Source organism: Podarcis gaigeae (assembly GCF_964106915.1).
Source record: "Podarcis gaigeae genome assembly, chromosome: 14".
In the NCBI taxonomy this organism is placed as follows: domain Eukaryota; kingdom Metazoa; phylum Chordata; class Lepidosauria; order Squamata; family Lacertidae; genus Podarcis; species Podarcis gaigeae.
The window spans coordinates 25,650,832-25,674,045 of record NC_139690.1 but is presented as its reverse complement, the minus strand read 5'-3'; the positions used below and the strand labels follow the sequence as shown (position 1 = coordinate 25,674,045).

At 45.7% G+C, this 23,214-nt stretch overlaps 1 protein-coding gene across 7 annotated transcripts in view; it reads left to right on the top strand.

Moving 5' to 3' along the window:
* MEGF11 (multiple EGF like domains 11) overlaps positions 1-23,214 on the top strand; it is a 333,743-nt gene that overhangs the window by 222,711 nt on the left and 87,818 nt on the right. For all 7 annotated transcript variants that reach the window (XM_083713081.1, XM_083713079.1, XM_083713078.1 and 4 more), the window contains 2 exons: positions 3,408-3,620; positions 9,619-9,793. In XM_083713081.1, the coding sequence (XP_083569207.1) occupies positions 3,408-3,620; positions 9,619-9,793 (388 nt within the window). The remainder of the gene's footprint in view (positions 1-3,407; positions 3,621-9,618; positions 9,794-23,214) is intronic.

The window sequence follows — 23,214 nt, the reverse complement described above, 5'->3', positions numbered from 1 at the left end:
TGGGTTGGGGGCAAGAGGGTAGCTAATTATGTAAATAGATTAGGTCATCGATGTTTCATTTCTAGATGCTCTTTCCCACTTGGTTTCATCTATAAATATAGGATGATATAGTACGGTATTGACTACTCTATTCATCTTGCGGAGTATTTTACATTTCTGCTCAAATCTGTAGGCTGCACTTGGAAAGCAAGCTCTCCAGACATCTCACCATGCTTTCGGGCCTGCCAATAAGATCTGCAAACGGAAAGCAGGCATCTGTGCTTTTAAATACCAGTGTGGCAGGGGAAATAGTTCTTTGCCTGCCTTTAGTGTCATAAAGCTGTATATGCTTTCTAGACTACGCAGGCAGGGAAGCTCCGTCCTGCCTCAGCGTTAGCTGAAGCAGCACACGGCAAACTTTGCAGCAAGGAAAGTCTCCGTGGTAAACAGAAGGGATGCAAATCAACCGGCATCAAATGGTAACCCAGGGGGTTGCCAAGCTTTGGGGGCACATGGGCACATTTGCAAACCAGAGACTGCTATCAAGCACCCTCAGCCAACGGTTCCTTTCAGCAGCAGAATGCTTCTTTCAAACTTAACTTCAGGTCTCATCCACAATATACATTTAAAGCACTATGATAAAACTATAAACAGTCATGGCTTCCCCACATGAAGAACCCTGCAGTTTGTTAAGGATGCTGAGAGTTGTTAGGAGACCTCCATTCCCCTCCCAGAGTTACAGTTCTCAACATGGTTTAACAATCCTCATTTTCAGGAAACTCCGTGGATTGTATGTTGGGTAAGGGGGTCTCCGGGATGCAGGTGGCGGTATGGGTTAAACCACTGAGCCTAAGGGCTTGCCGATCAGAAGATTGGTGGTTCGAATCCCCGCGACGGGGTGCGCGCCCGTTGTTCAGTCCCTGCTCCTGCCAACCTAGCAGTTCGAAAGCATGTCAAAGTGCAAGTAGATAAACAGGTACCACTCCGGCGGGAAGGTAAACAGCATTTCCGTGCACTGCTCTGGTTCACCAGAAGCAGCTTAGTCATGCTGGCCACATGACCCGGAAGCTGTACACCACCTCCCTCGGCCAATAAAGCGAGATGAGCGCCGCAACCCCAGAGTTGGCCACGACTGGACCTAATGGTCAGGGGGCCCTTTACCTTTTAAGGGGGTCCCCCAGCAACTCTCAGCATGTGTAAGAAACTACAGCTCCCAGGATTCTGTGGTGGAAGTGATGACAGCTGATGTGGCATAGTAGTAGTATGTTATATTAGGAGAACTTTCAAAACTGTGTGCATGAAAGTGTAAATATTAGGAGAAAGGCACTCTAAAGTGCTGGTGAATTTTCAGCAAGCTGATGCTAAAATGTGGCAAACTGAACTTAAGCCTGGAAAAATAAGGCATCAAGAGAATCTGAAATGGGCAGTTTTGCACGTCCCTAACTACGGATGTGTTGCAATAGCTGTTCCACTGAAAATACCTGAGAATATTGCCTTGTAAAATCTGATGTAAGAATATACAGCAATGGGACATGTTGTTTGTTTCAGGGGGGGAAACATATTCAGTGGAGCCAGCAGCTGCAATAGCACTTTTCCTCTTGCATCACCCAATTTCATTGCCATTCCCCTCCTGCTTTCCCAGGCAAGCATTGCTTGTTTAAATCCTTTCTCCCTGATCATCATATTTTAACTCTCTCTGGTGCCGTCTGCGAAATGACCCACAAAAGGCATTTAACAATCTCCTCTCTGCGTGGAGGTTACAGTAAACATTTTAATCAATGGCAGGATTAAATGAATGCTGATTGGGCAATTTCCAGTCCCTGCTGCCCATGCGATAAGACTTTATTAATAATACGACGTAGTGGTCCTTCATGGCAGATCATTTCAGATGAAGATGTGAGCTTCTTGCAGGGTAGGGCAAGTTTCAGAACTCAGGAGGTGGCTTAGGCACCGATTCCTTGCGTGGCACTATGTTGCAGCTTCTCGAGTAGGAGCCTGGCTTTACTGCTGGAGGAACCAGTAAATTTGTGCTGCCTTTTATCTAGATCATGGTTATTAGTGGCAAAATCGGGGGAGAGGGGGGCTGCAGAAAAATGCTTTGGCATGTAATGTCACTATTCAATGTTCCAGGCTGCCAACCAGACCATTTCTACATTAATCTATGCTATTTTCTTTTCATCCTCTCAATATACGTATTTAAAAAGTGTATTTTTTAAAATTCAAATTCCAAGACCCATAATGCAATATTTGAAGAAGTGTGAACTCTAGTACGTTGCTGTGTTCCAATCTGCACATTTGTCTGAATAGGTCATTTTGTATGGGAATTTGAAAAGATAACAGTCCTCCAGCTTTCCTAGCCTCAGTTTGGACAGAGGGGAGCTCTCAGAGGAGAGCATTGGCATATGACTTTAGGGCATGGGCAGGATGATGCAGGAGCTACTAGCTATGGTGGCTATGTTCTGCCTCCCCTGGTAAAGCTAAAACTAAAGGGGCCCCTGACCATTAGGTCCAGTCGCAGACGACTCTGGGGTTGGGCGAGGGAGCCGGTGTACAGCTTCCAGGTCATGTGGCCAGCATGACAAAGCCACTTCTGGTGAACCAGAGCAGTGCACGGAAACACCATTTACCTTCCCGCTGGAGTGGTACTTGCACTTTGACGTGCTTTTGAATTGCTAGGTTGGCAGGAGCAGGGACCGAGCATCGGGAGCTCACCCCGTCATGGGGATTCAAACCGCCGACCTTCTGATCGGCAAGCCCTAGACCACCAAAAGCCAGTTGCTGGGAATCGCAAGTGGGGAGAGTGCTGTCTGCTGTTACACTCAGCACCTTCTTGTGGGCTTCCCATGGGCATCTCATTGGCATAGGACAATGGGCATCCGATTGGCCACAGTGAGGACAGGACACTGGTTTGATATACCTTTGGTCTGATCCAGCAGGGCTCTTCATTTTTTTCACATGTCAGGTTTTCCTTCAGCCATTTTTATGCCTTTCTTACGAGCTTCCGGGTGCATCAGGTTGGTGCATCAAGCTAGCTTGACGGCTACCAAAAATATAGCAAGACCTTCTTGCCTGATCCAGCAAGCCAAAGCTCATGTTCTAGTTCTGTGCAGGTGGGGATGTTGACAAGGAACAGACTGGATCCAGAGCAACAGGCCAGCAAGGAACAGCAAGCTTTCTTAAGGTGCCTTGTATCATTGGCCCATCTAACTCAAAACTGCACACCTTGACCGGTGTTGGCTCTCCAGAGTTTCAGGCAGGGCTCATTGCTGGTCCTAGATGGAGATGCTGGGACATTTTGCAAAGTGCCACTGGGCTACAGATTTTTTTTGGGCCTGGTGCTGTTTAAACTTGACTGGTTTGCTAGAAGCTCTCCCACGTCTCCAGTTTACATTGAGCCTCTCCCTGCCACTGCTTCTTCTCCTTTGCAGATGCCAGGAGGAGTGCCCTGTTGGGACGTTCGGCTTTCAGTGCATGCAGAAATGCAACTGCGAGAATCGAGCCAAGTGCTACCACATCAATGGGGCCTGCCTGTGCGACCCAGGCTTCAAAGGGATCCATTGCCAGGAGCGGATGTGCCCTGAGGGATACTATGGGCTGAAATGCAACAAGCGGTGTCCTTGCCATGTGCCAAACACAGTCAGGTATGTGCATCATGTCTCTTGCTAGCTGAGAGTGATAGCTAAGAAACAAGAAAGCTTCTTTTGGGAAGAGAGTGGGAAGGAAAAGATGGAGGAGTGGATTTTTTTTTCTGGGCAAGTACAGTGACTCCATCTCCAGCATGGAGCAACTCCTGAACTTGGTACAAGCAGTGATGCATTTTGGTGAGTGTGGGCAGTGGAAGAGCCCATTGCTGGGCTGAGGAACAAAATGAGGAATTGGCGGTATTGGCGTGGGTGGCACTGTGGGTTAAACCACAGAGCCTAGGACTTGCCAATCAGAAGGTCGGAGGTTCAAATCCCCGCAACAGAGTGACCTCCCGTTGCTTGGTCCCAGCTCCTGCCAACCTAGCAGTTCGAAAGCATGTCAAAGTGCAAGTAGATAAATAGGTACCACTCCGGCGGGAAGGTAAACGGCGTTTCCGTGCGTTGCTCTGGTTTGCCAGAAGGGGCTTAGTCATGCTGGCCACATGACCCAGAAGCTGTACGCTGGCTCCCTTGGCCAATAAAGTGGGATGAGCGCCACGACCCCAGAGTCGGCCACAACTGGACCTAATGGTCAGGGGTCCCTTTACCTTTACCTTTTACCGCCCATGTGTGGTGTCCAGATCCTGAACATCAGAGAAGATAATGGGTGAAAGTGTTTTAAAAGTTGATTAATTGATTGATTTGTAAGCTGTCCCATAACACAGTTATTTGTATGGCTTACATTATTATTATTATTATTATTATTATTATTATTATTATTATTATTATTATTATTATTATTCCCTGTCTGACTGGGTTTCCCTAGCCATGCTGGGCAGCTTCCAGAACATATAAAAACATAATAAAACATCAAACATAAAAACTTTCCCAATACAGGGAAGCTAACCAAAACATACATTAGCATAACTTCCAAATTAAATAAATGCTACGAAAACAGAGCACACAGATTAAAGCCACAGGTTTGAAAACTGAGAAGTAGACTGCACAAGTGTTTTTTTTAAAAAAAGAAAACTTGGCTGAACAGAGGTGTCTTCGCCTTGGGATGAAAGGACAATAGAATGGTGCCAAGCGAGCTTCCTTGGCAAGGCTGTTCCATATCCCTCTCCTTGCTGACTACTCTGTAGAGGTAACTTGGTAGTCTTAGTTCTGTTGTTCTCTTCTTTTGCTATGGCTCCTAGCAGTGCTATTTTCTAGAAAAAGAGGTGCCGGCAATGGCACCCATCTGAGAAGTGCTGGAGCTGAATTCCCCTGAGTTCCTGCTGAAAAATTGTTCTGGCTCCAGGGTCATCATCTGCCCTTCTGGGGAAATATTAAAGTTTTTGCATAGTGCAAAAGAACCCACGTGGCAGGCTGTAAGTCTTCTAAACAAACAGACTGTAGTGTCATATGCACCAGAGCTTGGACTTCAGAGCTCATTCCAGGCACAAACTCTGTATCAGTTCTCATGTGAGGCTAATATTGTCCTGCTTGAATAATTAGCATTTATATAAAAATATTAATATTGGTGCCAAACCTCTATAGAATGGATACTCTGTCTTTAGCCTTTCTCCCCATTTAAAATCATGTGATAAGACTGCCATCTAGATGGATAGAGACTGAGCTTTTTTCAAAGAAAGACTTTAAATTTAATGGGGAAATGCCCCTCTGAACATTTACTCTCCCAAGAGAATATTTGCACCTTGCACTGCTTCTGATCTGGCCAGGTTGTTTCTTCGCCTTGGTTTTCTTTCCCCCCATCCCATCTGTTTGTACTGTCTTCAAGCATTCTTGTCTCCAGATGGTATCTGCTCCTCTTAATAAATGAGTCTAGTCTCTCCCCGTTGATAAAAATCTGTCATTCTACTTGGTCTTATCTCAACCACGGTGGAACAAAAGAGATAGCGGCAGGCAGAGATCCGTAGATGTTATTTTCATTCATCCCATTGGCATTTCAGCTTTTGACTTTCCAAGCAACTCTTCAGCAGCTTGTCAAAGTTTCGAGACAAAGGGGGCATCTAAGTTGAGAAAGGAGAGCTCACCTTCTCTGAAAACAGCCTTGTGGCTATTGAAATGTAGGGATTTAATCAATCAATCAATCAATTAATTATACCGCCCTTCATCCAAAGATCTCGGGGCGATTTACAGCATAAAAATGCAAAATAGAAACACAAAATGCATAATAAAAACAAGAACAAAACAAATCCATAAGCCTCCCCCCAACTCCCACATGCGTTCAATTCCATCCATGAAGTTGTACAGTACTAGCATTCCCACCTAAGTTCTCTTCTTTAAATTATGTACAACCAGTTCCCAGGGTTCTGGCACATTCTAGCCATCATGGCACCCTCCAAATGCTCTTGCACAACAACTTCCATTGGGATCTTGAGAGCTGTAGTCCAAGAATACGATTTCTGGATCACGATAGCTTGAGCACAATTGATCATGCATTGGCAGCTTCACAGCTGGGTTACTGCAATGCACTCTGTGTGGGGATAGCCTTGGGGTTGGTCCAGAGGCTGCAGCTGATGTAGAATGTGGCAGCTAGGTTGTTTGTGGGGGCAAAGTACCGCCAGTGTATATCACTTTGCTTGCAGGAGTTGCATTGGCTGCCAATCTGCTACTGGACAAAGTTCAGTGTGTTGATGCTAACATAGAAGTCCTTATACAGCTTGGGACCAGGTTGCTTGAGAGACTGCCTTACCCCTTCCACGCCCAATAGATTGCTGCAGTCTGTGGGAGACTTTCTCCTGTAAGTTCCAAAGATTTCAGAAGCCCTTTCCACAGTAATGTGAAAGAGCAGGGTTTTTAGTGTGGCTCACCCCGTTCTGGGGAATAGCATTCCTGTCGAGATATGACAGAAACTCACTATCTGCACTTTGCAGAAACAGTTGAAGACATTTTTGTTCTGAGAGGCTTTCCCAGCAAATAAATGGGTCTTTGCAGGGAGTGTCTTATTTTAAACATATTTGCTGTTTTTGTGTTTTTAGCTGTTTTTAATTATCTTATGCGCAAATCACCTTGAGACAATGGTTTAGAAGATGATTAATAAATACATCATCATCACCAACAACTGCTTCATTGCTTTCAGGTGGTGGTTTAATAAATCAATAATAATAGTAATAACAGTAATAGTAATCATAATAATAAACAGCTGGAGGGCACTACACCAGCTATCCATGCTGTGGTGTGGCCAAACAATATAGGATCAAGATCCACAGACAGGAGCAAACATGGCTTTCAGTAGCTCTCCTGCTATATCAGTGATAGGTAGATGTTGGAATAAAAGCAAAGCAAAGAGAAGGTTGCATTAAGTAAATAGCACATGAAATCGCAAACATAAATCTTCCTGGGAAGCGAGCTTGTGCAGGGGAGAGTGAGAAACAAAAGACATGGGGATATCACCGGACGTAAAGTGGACTTGAAATGGGAGAGGGACCCTCGGCCTGTTTCTGAATTCAGTCAATTTGCTTTAACTCTATTTTCCTTGCAGTTTACATCTCATGCAGCCCTTGTTTTGGTTGGGGCATATCTTTTACCATTCATGAAGTGTTCATATTTCATGAGGAGATTTGGGGGGGGGGAACCTACCCCTCTTTTTTATTTATAAAAGACTCCGCCTTGCGGTTGAAATGCTTACCAGATGCCGTATTTTTCAATTGAATTGTAACAGGCCAATTCAGATTGCTGGGAACATATATTAGTTTTGAAAGATTTAATTTAGCTTTCCAATGCAAAGCTGGTTGGAAATGTACGGTTCTGCGCGCCAGGAGGAAAAACGCAAAACGAGAGAAACTAAACTATTTCTGTGCTGTTTAGTTTTCTGTTCCCATTACCTGAAGATTAATAGATGCAGAGATGGGGGGGGGGTTGCAGTTCCAGCTTTTTTATTACTTTTTCATCAATGTTAAGAGGTGTGAACCGAGCAGCGTATAATTCCGAGGAGTGCTTTGTCAAGCGGAAACCTGGTGATTTTTTTTATTAAGCTGATGAATTGTTTTAATTAGTTACCAGAATCCTCCAAAGAAGCACATGACAGCTACAGAACTTGGCAATTTTTAGTCACAACATTATACACTAATCGCTTCTGCTGATAACAAAACAAAGGCGGTGAGGGAGGGAGGGGAAATTAGGAAAGCCAAATAAATGTTTTTTGGTGAGGATTCCACATTGTACTTCTGTCCCAGATTGTCAAGGAGGGTCTCTTCCAACAGAGAGGGTGTGGGCGAGACAGTCTGTGTGCATAAAGCAAGGGTGGAGAATTTCAGACCCAGGGAAGGGATGCGGCCCTTGAGGTTTGTCTATCAGGCCCTCAGGAAGCTTGCTTAGGCTGAAGCCTGCCAACAGCCCTCCTCACCCTCCTTCAGTACTTTTGCCTGACTGAAATGTATATTCGGACTTAATTGTGCCTCTTGCTTGTCTCAATGGAGATATGGGCAGGATATAGAAACCTCTGGGTTCTTCATGACTGTAATATAGCTTGCAGTCCAAAGCTAAAAGCCACACCCATTGCCCAGCCATCCTTTTTCCATGGCATGTGGCCTCTAGAAGGCCTGAGATGGAATTTGGCCCTCAGGCTGAAAAGGTTCCTTACTGCTGGTATAAAGGATGTGCACATAGCATGTTGTTGTTGTTGTTTAGTCGTTTAGTCGTGTCTGACTCTTCGTGACTCCATGGACCAGAGCATGCCAGGCACTCCTGTCTTCCACTGCCTCCCACTGTTTGGTCAAACTCATGCTGGTAGCTTCGAGTACACTGTCCAACCATCTTGTCCTCTGTCGTCCCCTTCTCCTTGTGCCCTCCATCTTTCCCAACATCGGGGTCTTTTCCAGGGAGTCTTCTCTTCTCATGAGGTGGCCAAAGTACTGAAGCCTCAGCTTCAGGATTTGTCCTTCCAGTGAGCACTCAGGGCTGATTTCCTTAAGAATGGATAGGTTTGATCTTCTTGCAGTCCATGGGACTCTCAGGAGTCTCCTCCAGCACCATAATTCAAAAGCATCAATTCTTCGGTGATCAGCCTTCTTTATGGTCCAGCTCTCACTTCCATACATCACTACTGGGAAAACCATCACTTTGACTATACAGGCCTTTGTTGGCAAGGCGATGTCTCTGCTTTTTTAGATGCTATCTAGTTTTTTTAAGATGCTGTCTAGGTATGCTGTCTATGCACATAGCATACCCTCCGATGAAAATAGGGACATCCTATTCCAATAATGATAATTTGACTATTTATACCACTGAGTGGGTTGCCCCAGCCACTCTGGGCTGATTCCAACATATATACAAAACATAATAAAACATTAAACATTAAAAAACCACCCCTATACAGGGCTGCCTTCAGATGGCTTGGGGATTGGATAACTCCATACTCTCCAACAGAAAATAGGGACGTCCTAAGGAAAAATAGGACAATGAGGGATCAAATCAGAAACCGAGACAGCTTCAGTAAATCTCGGACTGTTCCTGGAAAATAGGAACACTTGGAGGGTCTGATATAGGGATTACCTGGTAGAGCCACTATCTCCTACCCATATTCGGCCCAGGCCCCTACTTCTTTGACCGCTTTATCTATGCTGCTTTTGTGGTCTCTGCTTGTGTGTCTGCCCAGCCCTTAGCTTTCCTGTGTGCCAAGCACAATGGTCTCTTGCCCTCCATTTCCAGCCAATAGCACAGAGACCCTCTTACCCCTCCCCTCACTCCCTCAACAGTGTCTGAGGTTTTTTCCAGCCAAAGTGGCCTTTCACTTCCACTGTGGAAACAGTCAGCCCTCTGTTGTGGGCAGATATCCTCTCATCTCCCACGTAGCAGAAATGTTTGTGAGCATTCTGTGGCATCCGACAAGCTCAACTACCGGCTGTAGGGGATTTGGCGTCGGGAACGCAGAGAAGAGGCGTCTTGAGAGTGTGCGTGTTTCACTCGGTTATCCGTGCCCTGAAATGATGCGGTTTAATAATCAGATGCCTTCTCTTTCCCCTTCCCACTGGTGCTTCTCATTAATACCTGTCTCTCCTCTTGTCAGCTGTCACCCTCTGTCTGGAGAATGCAACTGCAAAGCCGGCTGGGCAGGACTCTACTGCAATGACACCTGTCCTCTGGGATACTACGGAGAAAGCTGCCAGCTTGCCTGCCGCTGCCAGAATGGAGCAGATTGTGATAGTATTACAGGGAAGTGCTCCTGTGGCCCGGGATATATGGTAAGCCCTGGGGGGGGGGTGCACATTTCGATTAAGTGATCAGAACAATGGAGAACTTTCCCCTGATATTGTCAGTATTTTTTATTCCAGCTCAGAGTTCTATCTGAGCCCCTTGGGAAGGAGAGGGCGATAAATACGGAAAGCTATTAATGGCAGGAGCAACCGTAGAAGCAACCTTATACTCTTGGTCCCTCTAAGATAGTATTGTCTCCACTGGCCGGCAGCAGCTCTCCATCTTTTCAGACCTGCCTGGAAATGCCAGGGATTGAGCTAGAGACCTTCTGCATTCAAAGCGGGTGCTCTGCCACTGAGCTATGGCCCTTCCTTGTGGCGTATTTCAAAACACAGGAATCTAACTTCTACCAAGTCAAAGCATTGGTCCATCTAGCTCAGTACTGTCAACACTGACTGGCAGCAGCTTTACAGGGCTTCAAAGAGAATCCTCACCCTTGAAATACCAGCGACTTTCTGCCACTTAACTGCAGCTTTCCCCCAAAGCTCTGCTTGTGTTTTCTATGTTTGTCTGTTGCTGTTTTAAATCAGTAATCAGTATTTTTACTTACATGTTGGCATCCGTCTCTCTAGGGAGACAGTGGAGGAGCACCTTTGGGGGTGAGGTTAGACTGTTGGGCGGTTGCAGTGCCTGCTGTGGCTGTAGAGACCAATGCAGGAGAGACATGTATTGTGGCACCTGGGGCAGATGAAGGCGTCCAGTTGTGCTGCTGCAGATGCACCATGGCATTTTTTCTCTCTGCGTTCTGCCCAGTGGTCATTCCTCCTCTGATCACTGCTTCGGATACTTGCAATAATAGCAATAATAGAAATATAGGAGAAGGGTTTTAAACTGAAATTAGAACAAAAACTTGAAAAAGTTTTTGGGGACTGTAATGGGAATTGGGGTTGCTCGTGCGTAAGTTGCCTCTACTCTTGGCAAAGTTGCCTGGTTAAACCTTTCCCTGGCTGCACAGCCCTTACTCTGTGGCTATGTCAGTCACTGGCAGAATCTGTCAGTGGGCGTTTCCTGAACTTCTTCTAGCATAAAAGTTCTTTGACGCCAAGTCTCCCTGCGCGGCATTCTTCTGTGCAGGGTGGGCGTGGTCAGCGGAGGACCTGTGCTCTCCCCGCTAGTTTCTGTGGAAGAGTCCTGGAGACATCTCTCCGAAGCCCTCCCCTGCTCCCCTTTCTTCCTGGTGTCACGCTGATTTCCTTCCTCAGTAGATGAGTTCCCTCTCTCCCTGCTGGGCCCTTCTCCGGCATCGCTGGGGAGCCTTACCTCCACTCCTGGCTCCGATGGCAGTTCCCTGACAGGGACACACACAAATATGTTGTGCTTTGGGGAGGAAATTATTGGGGAGGAAAGAGGTTTGTGATTATTAAATTGAATTGTGCTGTTATATCTGTGGGGCCTCTGCAAAATTCTGGATCTCTGGTCTCCTGTTTTCAATCAAAGCAGATAGAAGAAGATGGAAACTGGGTGGGAAGGACGAGGTGTGTTTTTGGGGGGGTATATAATTTTTGTGTGGCTGTTAACTGGGCTAGAAGTGAGCTCACTAGGTCACAGCACATAGTGTTCCTTTGTGGGGGAAGGCAATGTTGTTTTAGTGAAAGCATTCAAGCCACCCTATATGCCATTGAATATGTGCAAGGGTACCCTTACATATATATATGTCGCTCCCTCTTGAGATAACAGTTCTAGGGGGTTCCGCTACCCACTTCTCAGCAGCATCAGGTGGCAATCCCATAATACCGGTTGCTTAGCAACTCAGACTGCACATCAGATCCAAGCCACGTGCATCACTGGGCCGGAACATAACCAAGCACCAACTGAACAAATGAGAATGATTGTCTGCTGCTTAAGATCTTTCCCAGAACCACAAATTACCTTTCAGCTCCAATACACCAGGTGTAAGAGAAGCTTCTAACTCTCCGCATCTCCAGAAAGGAGAGCTGTCAGAAGAGTCTGACTACCAAGGAGAGGGACCAATGTTTACTTTTATTGGGTCTGTCCCATTTCTTTACTGTTCATATTTTAAACAGGGGCGGTGACATGTTGCAGGACATTCTCAGTGGTGGCCCCCCAGCTGCAGAACTCCTTCTTGATGGAGATCCAGTTGTCCCCCATGAATGTTACTTTAGGTGGCTGCTTAAGACCTTTTGTTCAGGCCTTTGGGACATGTCTGGATGGGAGAGCCTTCTATCTGCTGCCCATCATGTTGCATTTTATTGTTTTTCTGTATTGTTGCTTTTATGCTATTTTTTCCTGGATTAGCTGCCTTGGGCTCTATTTGGGAGGTGGGATATGAGAATCAAATAACAGCAAAAATAACACCTTGTTATATGAAAAGTGGAGGGGCATGGATGTTAGAAGCTGACACACACATACCCTGCTACCTAGGCTGCCCATGCTCCACCGCTTATATCTGTGTTACCAGGATCACTTCTGGTATCTAGATGGCATGTGGGAAAGGAGATGGGGTGATCAGCTGCTAGGAGGGAAGGTACTGTATGGTGGAACCAGATGTCAAAGAGAACAACAACTACCAAACTTTTAGAAGACATCTGAAGGCAGCCCTGTTTAGGGAAGCTTTTAATGTTTGATGCATTACTGTATTTTAATATTTAGTTGGAAGCTGCCCAGAGTGGCTGGGGAAGCCCAGCCAGATGGGCGGGGTATAAATTATTATTATTATTATTATTATTATTATTATTATTATTATTATTATCATCATCATCATCATCATCATCATCTCCCTTCTGGTGTTAAATGTAAGTGTTGCTCATAGGACCTCCCACTTTGGTTCTTTTTGCATATGTTTATCAGATAGTCAAAATAACAACACGTTTGTTTCAAGGCAACATTCTTGAAAAGGTTGATTAGGCTCTTCTGGCCCATTTTGAAAATAACGTTTCATCTCCCACTAAAGAGCTTTCTCCGCACTGACATTTAAACAGCTTGGTTATTGAAGATAGCACCATAATCACTGGAGCATATTTAGGCATTAGTATCATTGCGCTCTCATAATATACAATAATCTCTGGCAATTAGTCCAGGAGGGGTTGTTAAGCCTGGGAATTGCTAATTTATTGTGGTGGAAGTGTGTTTGTCATGCATAGGATGAGTTGGAACACAAGACATCATCTTACACAGAGTTACTGAGCTGTCAGGAACTGCTAACTCTCAGAGCTAGAATTAGCCACGGCCTCTGAATCAGAGGGGACCCCCAACATTTCCCATGACCAGGGGGAGACAGAGGGAAACCTCGAGATTATTCCCCAGGACAGTGTGCCCCCCAGGGAACTGGTGGAATTGGGGAACATTAAGGACCCTGAGTGCACTCATCTGACAACTCTGCATCTCCCCGCAGCCACCACCATGTCTTCAAGAACAGTGGTGGCAATGAGCCCCAAAATGAAGTTCGGTCTCAAGGACAGCACAAGGCATTCCATCCCAGAGATGGTTGGGATTAGGGCTCCATAACTACGCTAGGAAGGATAGGGCAGCCAGGCTGAGTTCTTGAATCCTAGGTTGTTGCCTGAAAGCCACTGATACAGCAGCTTCCATAGGCCTGCTCCTAGCCCAACAGTCTTGGTCCATAGCTCCTTCCATCACTACTAAAAGGCAACAACCCCAACAAGACGATGGAAGCAGGCTCAAGACTGCCCCAACCAGCTCTGTGCTGGATCAATGTCAGGACTTGGTTGGAGCCCGGGAAGCTGCATCAGAGCACAGAAGCAATAGTTCAGGACCATGGACAACAATCTTGTAGCTGGGAGCAAGTTGCCTCGGCACTGGCTTTCTGCAATGGCCAGAGCTTTATATACTGGACTTGGATGACCCAGACTGAATTACAGTGGTAGCTCTGGTTACGTACTTAATTCGTTCCAGAGGTCCGTTCTTAAACTGAAACTGTTCTTAACCTGAAGCACCACTTTAGCTAGTGGGGCCTCTTGCTGCTGCCGCGCTGCCACCACGCAATTTCTGTTCTCATCCTGAAGCAAAGTTCTTAACCCGAGGTACTATTTCTGGGTTAACGGAGTCTGTAACCTGAAGCGTATGTAATCTGAAGCGTATGTAACCCGAGGTACCACTGTACCACCTTTTAGTTGATTCAGACCTGCTAGTTAAAGTGCCAGTGTCCTTTGCAGCCATTGGCTTCTCCTAGATGGTGTGCTTTTGGCAGTGAAGACTTGATCTTTGGATGCTCTTCAGGGCTTTCTTGATCCTCTGTAATATCCAAGTCCATAGGCCAGGGGACAGGGAGCTAGGTGCAGAATATGGTGCTGGTAGGTCTATACAGGATAGAGCTGGGGAGGGGATTCATCCCCTCTTCTGAGGTACTAATGATTGGAGACTCTGAGACTGATGACTTAGAGTTCAGGACCACGGTACCAGCAATCTGCTGGACAGCTTCCCTGGCTAAGGTGATTGGAACAAGACAAGATTGCTGCAAAAATAAGAAGGGAAAAAAATATGTAAATGTTACAGAAGACTCAAAGTGTTGGCTCCCAAAAATGGTTGCTTTTCATTACCATTTTTGAAAGTCGTCCCACTGCTAAAGTTGTAATAATCCCCATTGATTGCAGTGGATTTGCAATCCATATGCCCATGCATCTCTTTCCAACATCCTGGAAAGGGCATGGGTGAGTGGCCAGCTGGAATCCTGAACAGGAGCACTCTGTGCCACAACATTTTGTTGCAAGTCCTACTTGTGAGAGCCTACCAGCCCAGTCCTTTTATATCCCACCAGCCGGATGAAGTGGTACAATCCACTATATCACCTCGTTCTGCTGCATGTATGGGCTTGCACCTTTCAGCTGCAATCAACACACCTCTCAGCCCAAATCCTCAAAGTATTTATTGACTTCCCTTCAGCTTTCCCAGTTAGGTTCTTGCTCTTCATCTACTGTGTTTCTAGTATTTGAAAATAGCTGCCCAACCCAACTGAGCTGTTTTCCCCCCCAGTAGCAGTTGGCTTGGGGCAGCAACATGCACTTAACCTCCCAACAGTTGCATCACTGCTACTTACTGGGAAGGAGAAGGGGAGGGACGAGGCTGTGGGGAGGTTGGCACAGTTCAACACAATGCATTTGCATCATGCCAACCTCCCTGGCACCTCCACCTTTTCCTCCCTGGTAAGTATCCGTAACTTGTTTATCCCAAGCTCAGGTGAGCATCACTGCTCCACCGCACAGTCTGCTGTGGCTTTTTCCAAAGAAACAGAGTGTTTGCTTTCTTCCTTCTCTAATTGTGGTGTTATCCAAGAAGCTGCCAACATTTCAGTGGCCATGACATGCAACTGTTGAAAAAATAAAATAATGAGAGAGAAATAAAATAACCAGGTGCTGTGCAGCAGGCTGACCTGAAAGAGGATCTTGTTTGACCATTTCTTTCAGGAGTGTGACACCAAAGTCACAAAGCACATCTCAGAGTGTGTGGGAGTTTATAAAGGGGGATGGCGCAGAGGGGTAGCCTTGAGCATTTCATATCCTGGGTAACTTATCTACAAAAGGGCCATCGCCCCAATGTATGACCGAGCAGAGTTGGATTCTGCTGTCAGCAAAGCCAAGACGACTGTGAACGGCACCAAGAGAAAAGAGGGGTGGGAGGGCAATGTGGCCTTTTTGTTCAATGGACCAGCATCTATTTTAAAATAGAAGAAGCTGAAGAAGATGCAGCTGCGAGGAGGGGAAAGTGATTACAAGCAGATTTGCACCTTTATCAAACACACACAGCCTTCTGTGCAGATCCTTCCTTAGTTTCCTGACCAAAGCATTTAGGGTGAAATGGGCTTCTTAATAGGCACAAATATGCCTTCGGAAGAGGCATTTGGAGAGCAAGAGAAAAACATCCTTGGTCTCCAGATGCCTCTGCATTCCTAAGTGTGCCTGAGCTGAGTTTAGCAATGAGAGGTTAGGAAGTTCAAATGCTTCTTTTCTTTAATTTTGCCCTTGCCAGGTAAAGTTCAGATTTATGCTGAAATGAGGTCAGAATCTGCCTTCCTGCTAGAATAAATTCCAATTATTTTCCTATTGTACTTTTTAAACAGGGAGGGTGCAGCATCTTTTGACTGCCATAATTGAGGGGGGAAGAGAGGGAGAGAGCAGCCTCTGCATGACAATGGGGTCACCTGTAATTCAATTCACAAGTTTAGATTTTAAAAACAACAGTCCCTGATAAACATTGTGGAAGACTTGGGGAAGGGCCATAGCTAAGGGTAGAGATTCGACCATGCAAGCAGAAGGTCCCAGGTTCAATCACCCGCAAATGCAGATAGGGTTGGGGGGAAAACCCTGGTTTCCTGCTGTCAGGCAGTGTAGACAAAACGGAGCTAAGTTGACTGGTGAGCTGGCTAAGTATGAGGCAGCTTCCTCTATTAATGATGTTATTTGGGTTTCAGTCCCACAGACCTATCATATAGCCTTGGGAAAGTCTTTCATCTAGTTATACATGGCATAAACCTTGGCTCATAGTTAGGGAGGAGAAAGCGTAACCACAAGCCCTGGTTAGGACAACATGCTAAGCCAAACTGCTACTTAGCTCACTGCAGAATGACTCCTCTCTGGGACTCCACACATTCATGAGGTCCCAGTAAACCATGGCTTAAATGTATGTGTTGTGCAAACCAGGCCATTATAACTCAGCCTCAGCTCCCTGCACTGATAAGAGGGAAGTTGAGTGCCTCCTTCCTGAGAAATGAAGTTGAAAGCAGTCAGAATTTCTCAAGAGCTTTTAAGAATTAAAAGTACTTTTCCCCCTTAAATAAGGAATACTTGAAAGAGTGTCTCTACACATATCTGCTAGCTCTGTAACTGAGATTGCTGCTGTGTGGTGGGTTAGGGGTGGACCTTTGGGGTTCCACCAACAGGGGCTGCCCAGCTGGCTGCGACCTCTGAGAGGACTTTCTCTGTTGTGGTGGAACTCTGTGGAACCTCTTAACCCTGAAACTGCATTCAGGCACCTTCAGTGTGGAGTTTTCAGCGTTAGCTGAAAATGCGTTTGGGACATCTTGATCACAGGTGTGTGCTGTCTGTCCAAAGTTCATAGTGGCTGACATAAGTTTTCAAATTTTGGAAGCAGGAGTTTCCAAGTATACCAAGCAGATCAGCATTAACTGAGATGCTGAAGAACAAGTTGGATGCTGTGTAACTTTAAGGAGCATCTCAGTTTTTCACTGTTTGTTTGTTTGTTTTAAAGCATTTATATAAATTACTTAATGATAGTTAGCCTGGTAGATGATTGGCAGCCAGTGCATCCTGGTACTGGCTTTAATATTCCGCACCAGCTGCAGCTTCCAGACCAATCCCAAGGGAGGCCCCACATAGCCCATGTTACAGTAGTTCAGCCATGAGGTTACCATAGCACAAATCACCATGGCCAAGCTATAGATGCTATTAAACAGACTTGGACCAAAGTCCAAGAGTCAGAAGCAGAGCTGCTGCAAAAACCTACTGTATTGTCTTTTCCAGGATTATAATGTCTTTCCATCAGAGCTGGAAAAAACCTCCAAACCCATGAATACTGGAGTTACGTGCTCATTTATGCCACTGCAAAGCAACAGAAATATATTGTTTGAAGGTTTTCAGAATACATCACCAGCAAGACCTTAGGGCTGGGATTTTCTGTTTGCTTCTGATTTTCATTCCTGTAATTCTGTAAAATGTCAAAAGGGAGGGTCTGGTTCATTAATTAAGCATAGCATGAGACTGTGGGATTCTTGACCTGCCTTGCAGGGAAGTCTTGCAAAGAAGCTCCAGCGCTCACTTGTTAGCTCAGAGCATCATTAGATTTGCCCTTGAAACATGGCTGGTGTGTTTTCACTGCTCAGCCCACAACTAATTGCAACTTTCTCAGAGAGGATCATTAGTAAGATGCTGAGTCAACATTCACTGATGGCTCTTTGTTCCTTTTTCAGGACAGGGGAGCCTCAGGCTCCTCTCATTGTGTTTTTCTTTTGCAGAACACACCTGGGTTTGGATTCCTTAGTTCTGCTAGGTGTTAAGGAAAGATAGAAGTAGGGACTAATTCATCCTATGATGGTCTCAGTCTACTCAGGACTTAGCTCTTGGTAGTTTTGATAAATATCACTAATTGGGTCTTTGTATCTTCCCAACTATTTTGAGGGTCAGTGTGGTGTGTTGGTTAGAGATGAGAGCAGCCAATATGGTGCCCTTCCGTTGCTGTTGTTGTGCTACAGCTCCCATCAGTCCCTCACATCATGGTGATAATGATGATTTAATTTCTATACCGCTCAATATGTTTAAAATATCTATAAGCGGTGTACAGAAAACTGAAGCAACAACAAAAAATATTACCAAAATACAGTTACATATAAAAACATGATATTAATGCAAAGTTACTAATATCATCAACCCCAGCCAGCAAAGGCCAGGAATTATGGTGATTAGTCTAGCAGAGTTCATGGCTGAGGTGAGGCTTGAACCAGAAACTGCAAATACCACATCTGGTTCTTAAGCCACACTGCCACCTAAGCACTACCAAATGAGATGCCTCCTCTCAATTCCAGAATTTCAGAGTTATTTCTCCCTCTCTCACAAGGGGGAAATAAACCTTGGTGACTCAGAATCTACCATGCATACTTTTAAGCTGGCTGTCAAACGAGGTGCCAACATGAATAAAATATGGGGGGGGCAGGTAAGCCCTGCCCCATGTGCCCATCAACTGGGGGGGTGAAATATTTAGTTGTGGGGGCCAAAGGGACCTTGGCCTCTAGGAGTTAGCTCCTGTGTTGTCTTGCCTTAGTGCTGATTGGCTTTGGTGGTTTTACCTGTATTTGCAGGTAACTCTAACCATGATAGCTAATATGGTGCCCTCCAGGTATTTTGGACTGCAACTTCCATCCACTCCTGCCAGCATGTCAATGGGAAGCAATGATGGAAGCTGTATTTCAGAACACCTGGACAGCCCCAGGTTGACTACCTCTGCTCTAACCCGTTGGAATAGCCTCCACTAACCTGGTGCCCTTCAGCTGTTTTGGACTGCAAGCCCCATCAGCCCTGGCCTGCATGAGGGCACAACTGGAGAGCATGGAGTTGGCAAAGACTGTGTTAGAGCAACCTGTGCCACCAGCTATACCTAGTTAAACCACTTTAGCTGTGGGAAGCTTGTAATGCAGTTGAGTTCTTGGTTGACATGATGTCCTTCCAGCGATTGCCACCTCGGTCAGCCCTCGTGTCGATACATCATAGCGAGGTGACAGAACTTCTATTGCTTTAACGAGTTCATCTCTTTAAGCTCCAATTTGTTGGAGACCTGTCCACTTTTATCGAACTCAGAGTGGTGTCGAGCAAAACTAGCACTTCATCACCAATACGAAAGGATTTGATATGAAAGGAGTCAACCTGACTTTCTCTCCCCTCCACACACACACACACACACCCACACACACCTGTTTTGACAGTTTGGGGAGATTGCTCTTGTACAATATGAGGATAAAAATGTATTTTCCAGGACAGAATAATTCCATTCCCATCCCCCTGCCGTGTTCAGACAGCAAAGCCATATGTCACAGACGTCCAATAATAAGATTATCTATGATCCAGAGGGGATTTGAAAGGAGCAAGGTTTTCAAGAGAGGAGTGAACTTTTAGCTCTTGAACCTAGTCTGAATGTTCTTTGGTGGACAGGGGAAAGAAAGTCTTCGGGACACAGTATGCCAGAGGTGGGTGGGGCCAGAGGCAAAAGTGGGTGGGGCAAAGCGGAAGTCTTTTTCCTTTGGTGCACAGCCGGGCCCCATCCATGAAGCAGTCAGAAGCAAGCTGCACCCTGAGAGGAGGAGGAGAAGCTGCCACCCAAAGTGGCAAGATGAGCAAGAGGTTAGTTGGGAGGCTGCACCTCCTGCCGCCTCGCCAGCAGCAGCAGTGCCACCACTCCCCACACCACCATGCCTCCCCCACTCAGATTGAGGCAGTGCCCATGCTACCGCCTCCTGCCCTTCACCCCTGCCAGGTGCCTGGCACTCAGCACTCACCACTGCCTGGTGCTTGCTGCCTCCTGGTCCTTAACCCTGAATGCCCTATTGCATATGTTCGTCTCCCAAAGTCACCCTCCTTGACTAGAGTTTACATAGCTTATAGAATTGTAGAGTTGGAAGGGACCCCGAGGGTCATCTGGTCCAACCTCCTGCAATGCAGGAATCTCAACTAAAGCATCCATGAAAGAAACTTCAGCTTAAGTGGATGGTGCATATTCTGCTTTTTTATATAAATAAATTTGGTGAACTAAATATTCTGCAGCCTGTATACATTTTGCAGATTAAAGATATGTGCATGTATTTCCTTAGGTTTCATCATTCTGTGCATGCCAGTTACTCAGGGGGTCAATGAACTATGTCATCAATCGTCATCATATCCTTCTGGTCACCTTGCAGGAATGGTCCAATGGGGTTACTATGCTCCAGTTGGCTCTGGCCATTCCTAAAAGACAGGTCTCAGAAGGTGGTGCTGGGAGACCATTGTTTTTAAGCAAGGATCAGCTATGCTCCAGAGTGCCTGACCTCAATGAGGCTTGAAGTCAATCAGCTGGTCATTAGTGATGACTTCAAGCTTTGCTTCCAGCATGGATGAGTTGCTCTCAGGAACTCTGAAGTGCAACTGATCTGTGTTTGCCTTGCATTTGAAAGCTGATTGCAAGGTCCACTTGCTGAGGAACAAGCGGGAATGCACCTTAAGGCTCCAAATTTGTTGTTTTGCAGCCATATATTTATCTGCCCAGATGCCATTTTTTACATCAGATGTAGAGCAGGTGGATGTATCTTGGGGGAAACAGCATTGTGGAGCAAATTAGGATTCCTGAAGGGTCTAATCTGGCCCATAGACCAGAGGTTATGAAGTTGCCTTTTACTGAATCAGGCCATTGGTCTGTCTCACTCACTATTGTCTAGACTGACTGGCAGTGGATCTCCAGGATCTCAGATGTGGAGTTTCTCCCCGCCAAGGCTGAGGATTCCCAGTATTGATACTGGGACCTTCTTCATGCAAAGCAGCTGCTCTATTGCTGAGCTACAAAACTATAACCAAAACTATAACCTTCCAAAACTATAACCCACACCTGCTTTGATCACTACACCACACTGCCTCACATCTCAACCTTGCAGGGGACCATATTCAACATATTTTTATCATCCATATTACAATTGCACAATGTATCCGTGTTCTTCACATAATGAACAAAACTTCCCTTGGCCTTAAGCTATTGATTAGAGAATGAGGGGAAAGGGAGTTTATAAAATTTGCAAAAAAGGCTTCTCCTTTTAATGTCAGAAATGAACCTGGAGCTGAGACTGTCGGATCCATTGAGGGGCTGTGATGGCAATTTAACTCATTTAAATGATCGGTTTCCCTTTGATATGACTCCAGATGTACTTTTAGTGCGGGGGGGGGGGACTATTCTTGTCTGAAGTTTCTGGAAGAAGAAGAAAACTCGGGAGGGGGTGACGTTCAATGGAGCTCCTGTCCTTTTATCCTTGATTTAGTGAGCATATCAGATGCTCCGCTTTGTTAACAGCCCTTTTCATTTGTAAAATAAATCCAGCTATTTTATTGGGCTGTTTTTGTTAGCGATCACCAGCATAAATTTTGCGCTATGTGAGATTGGGGTAGGTATTACGGCACAGCAGTTGTCCAATTAAGTGGAGCATCGCTGGCAAAAAAAAAGCCAGCTTTTCATTTTGCAAGTTATCTATGGGCGCAAGAGGACTTTGTGTGTGCGTGTGTGTGTGATTTTCATTTTGCACATTATCTATGGGCGCAAGAGACCATACAGTGTGATTCCCCCCCCCCCCCATTATACTAGGAACATCTTCTATCCTGTGCTATTTAACCAGCTGTGGATCTCTTACTGCTGGCAACACAGAAGATAAAAGGAACCCGTTTTCTCCTAAAGAAAGGTGCCTTTTCCTCCCCAGAAAGCCAAACATTCATACAGGGTTTTGGGTTTTTTTAAAAAAAAAAAGAGTTAAAAGATACCAATAACAGAGAGCTACTTTTGTAGAATCTGTTTTCACACCTATCAGGGAGAATTCAAACTGGATAGATCATTGAGAAAGATCCCAGGGACATTTACAATAAATACACAATATGCATTAAAACACACACACAAGAAAACAGCACAAAAGTTTAAAAGAGCAGGATGAGAGCTAAAATGTTTCAAGGTTGTGGGAGGATGAAACACTGCTTGCCTAGTGCCCATTAGATGACAAGGTCAAGTGTGCACTTGGCCCTGTTTAGAAAATAGAAGTGATGGGGTGTCAGGACTGGTGGTCTGGAGAGGGGGAAAATATTCACTGGAAATAATCTGCAATTAGGAAGGGTTTGATCCTCCCATGTTTAAATCATTTATCTGGTAGACCAATGGGTGGTAGAATTCTATATGAAGAGAGAGGGCGAGTATATTCCTAGGAAGATAAAGACTCTCTTCCTGCAAGAGAGGGGAGTGGTTGTGGTCGGGAGCCGGACTCCGCCTCAAGCCGCCTGCCTCCCCACTCACCTGGCTGGCGCCCACGCCCACGGGCAGGCACCCAAGCAGGTGCCTGCGAGGGGGCGTGTTTAGCAGCCTAAATTGCTGCGGCACCAGCCTTCCGACCTCACTTTTCGTCGTCCCGTCTAAACCCCCCTGTTTTAGACTCACCCCTCTCAGAGGGGGTGGAGTCGGCTGACGTAATCCAATGCCTAAGCCAATACCTTTTCACTTGCTGTAATCAATAAAGTTGTGGCCTTTTCTTGCCCATTAACCTTATATCACGTGTCCTTGTGTTTTCATTCCACTACGCGGGGATCGGGTCCTCGAACCACAACCGTTTCCTATGTCTGGTAATCAAGATACTCTCAGTTCATCTGAGCTCGAGTTTAGGGTGGAAAGAGATCTTTGCATGTATTGCTTGTGTCCTGTTCCTTTCTGTATGTAACATTCCAAGTTGTTCAGGGTTTGTTGCTCCAGTTTCATTTCGCAATGATTCAGGAACTGCCCTGGGACTTTAGGATGAAGGCTGGATAATAAATTGTAGCCATAGTAATCATCACTATCATAATGCTTCACCCTGCGCATACTATGGAACTTGCTCCCACAGCTTTCCGACAGGTATCTGGGTGGCCACTGTGAGAACAAGATGATGATGATGGATTAGATGGGTCATTGGCTCCTCTTGTGTTCTTTAATTTGAGGTTCCTTCCTTAGCCTGAATAAATCTGGTGCAGAGGGGAAAGCATCTGAATCTCACTGCTGATGGCTATGCTTGAGAAAACATTTGACACATGCCCAGAGGATTGCTTCCAAGCAACCCAAAAGTACTTTGTCACAGTTTTGTTAGGAGCTTTTTAAAAAACAACAACCCAAAAACTAACTATCTCCCTTTTAACAATGTCTGCATACTTCCCCCTGGTACCTAGGGAAAGAATGAAACTGT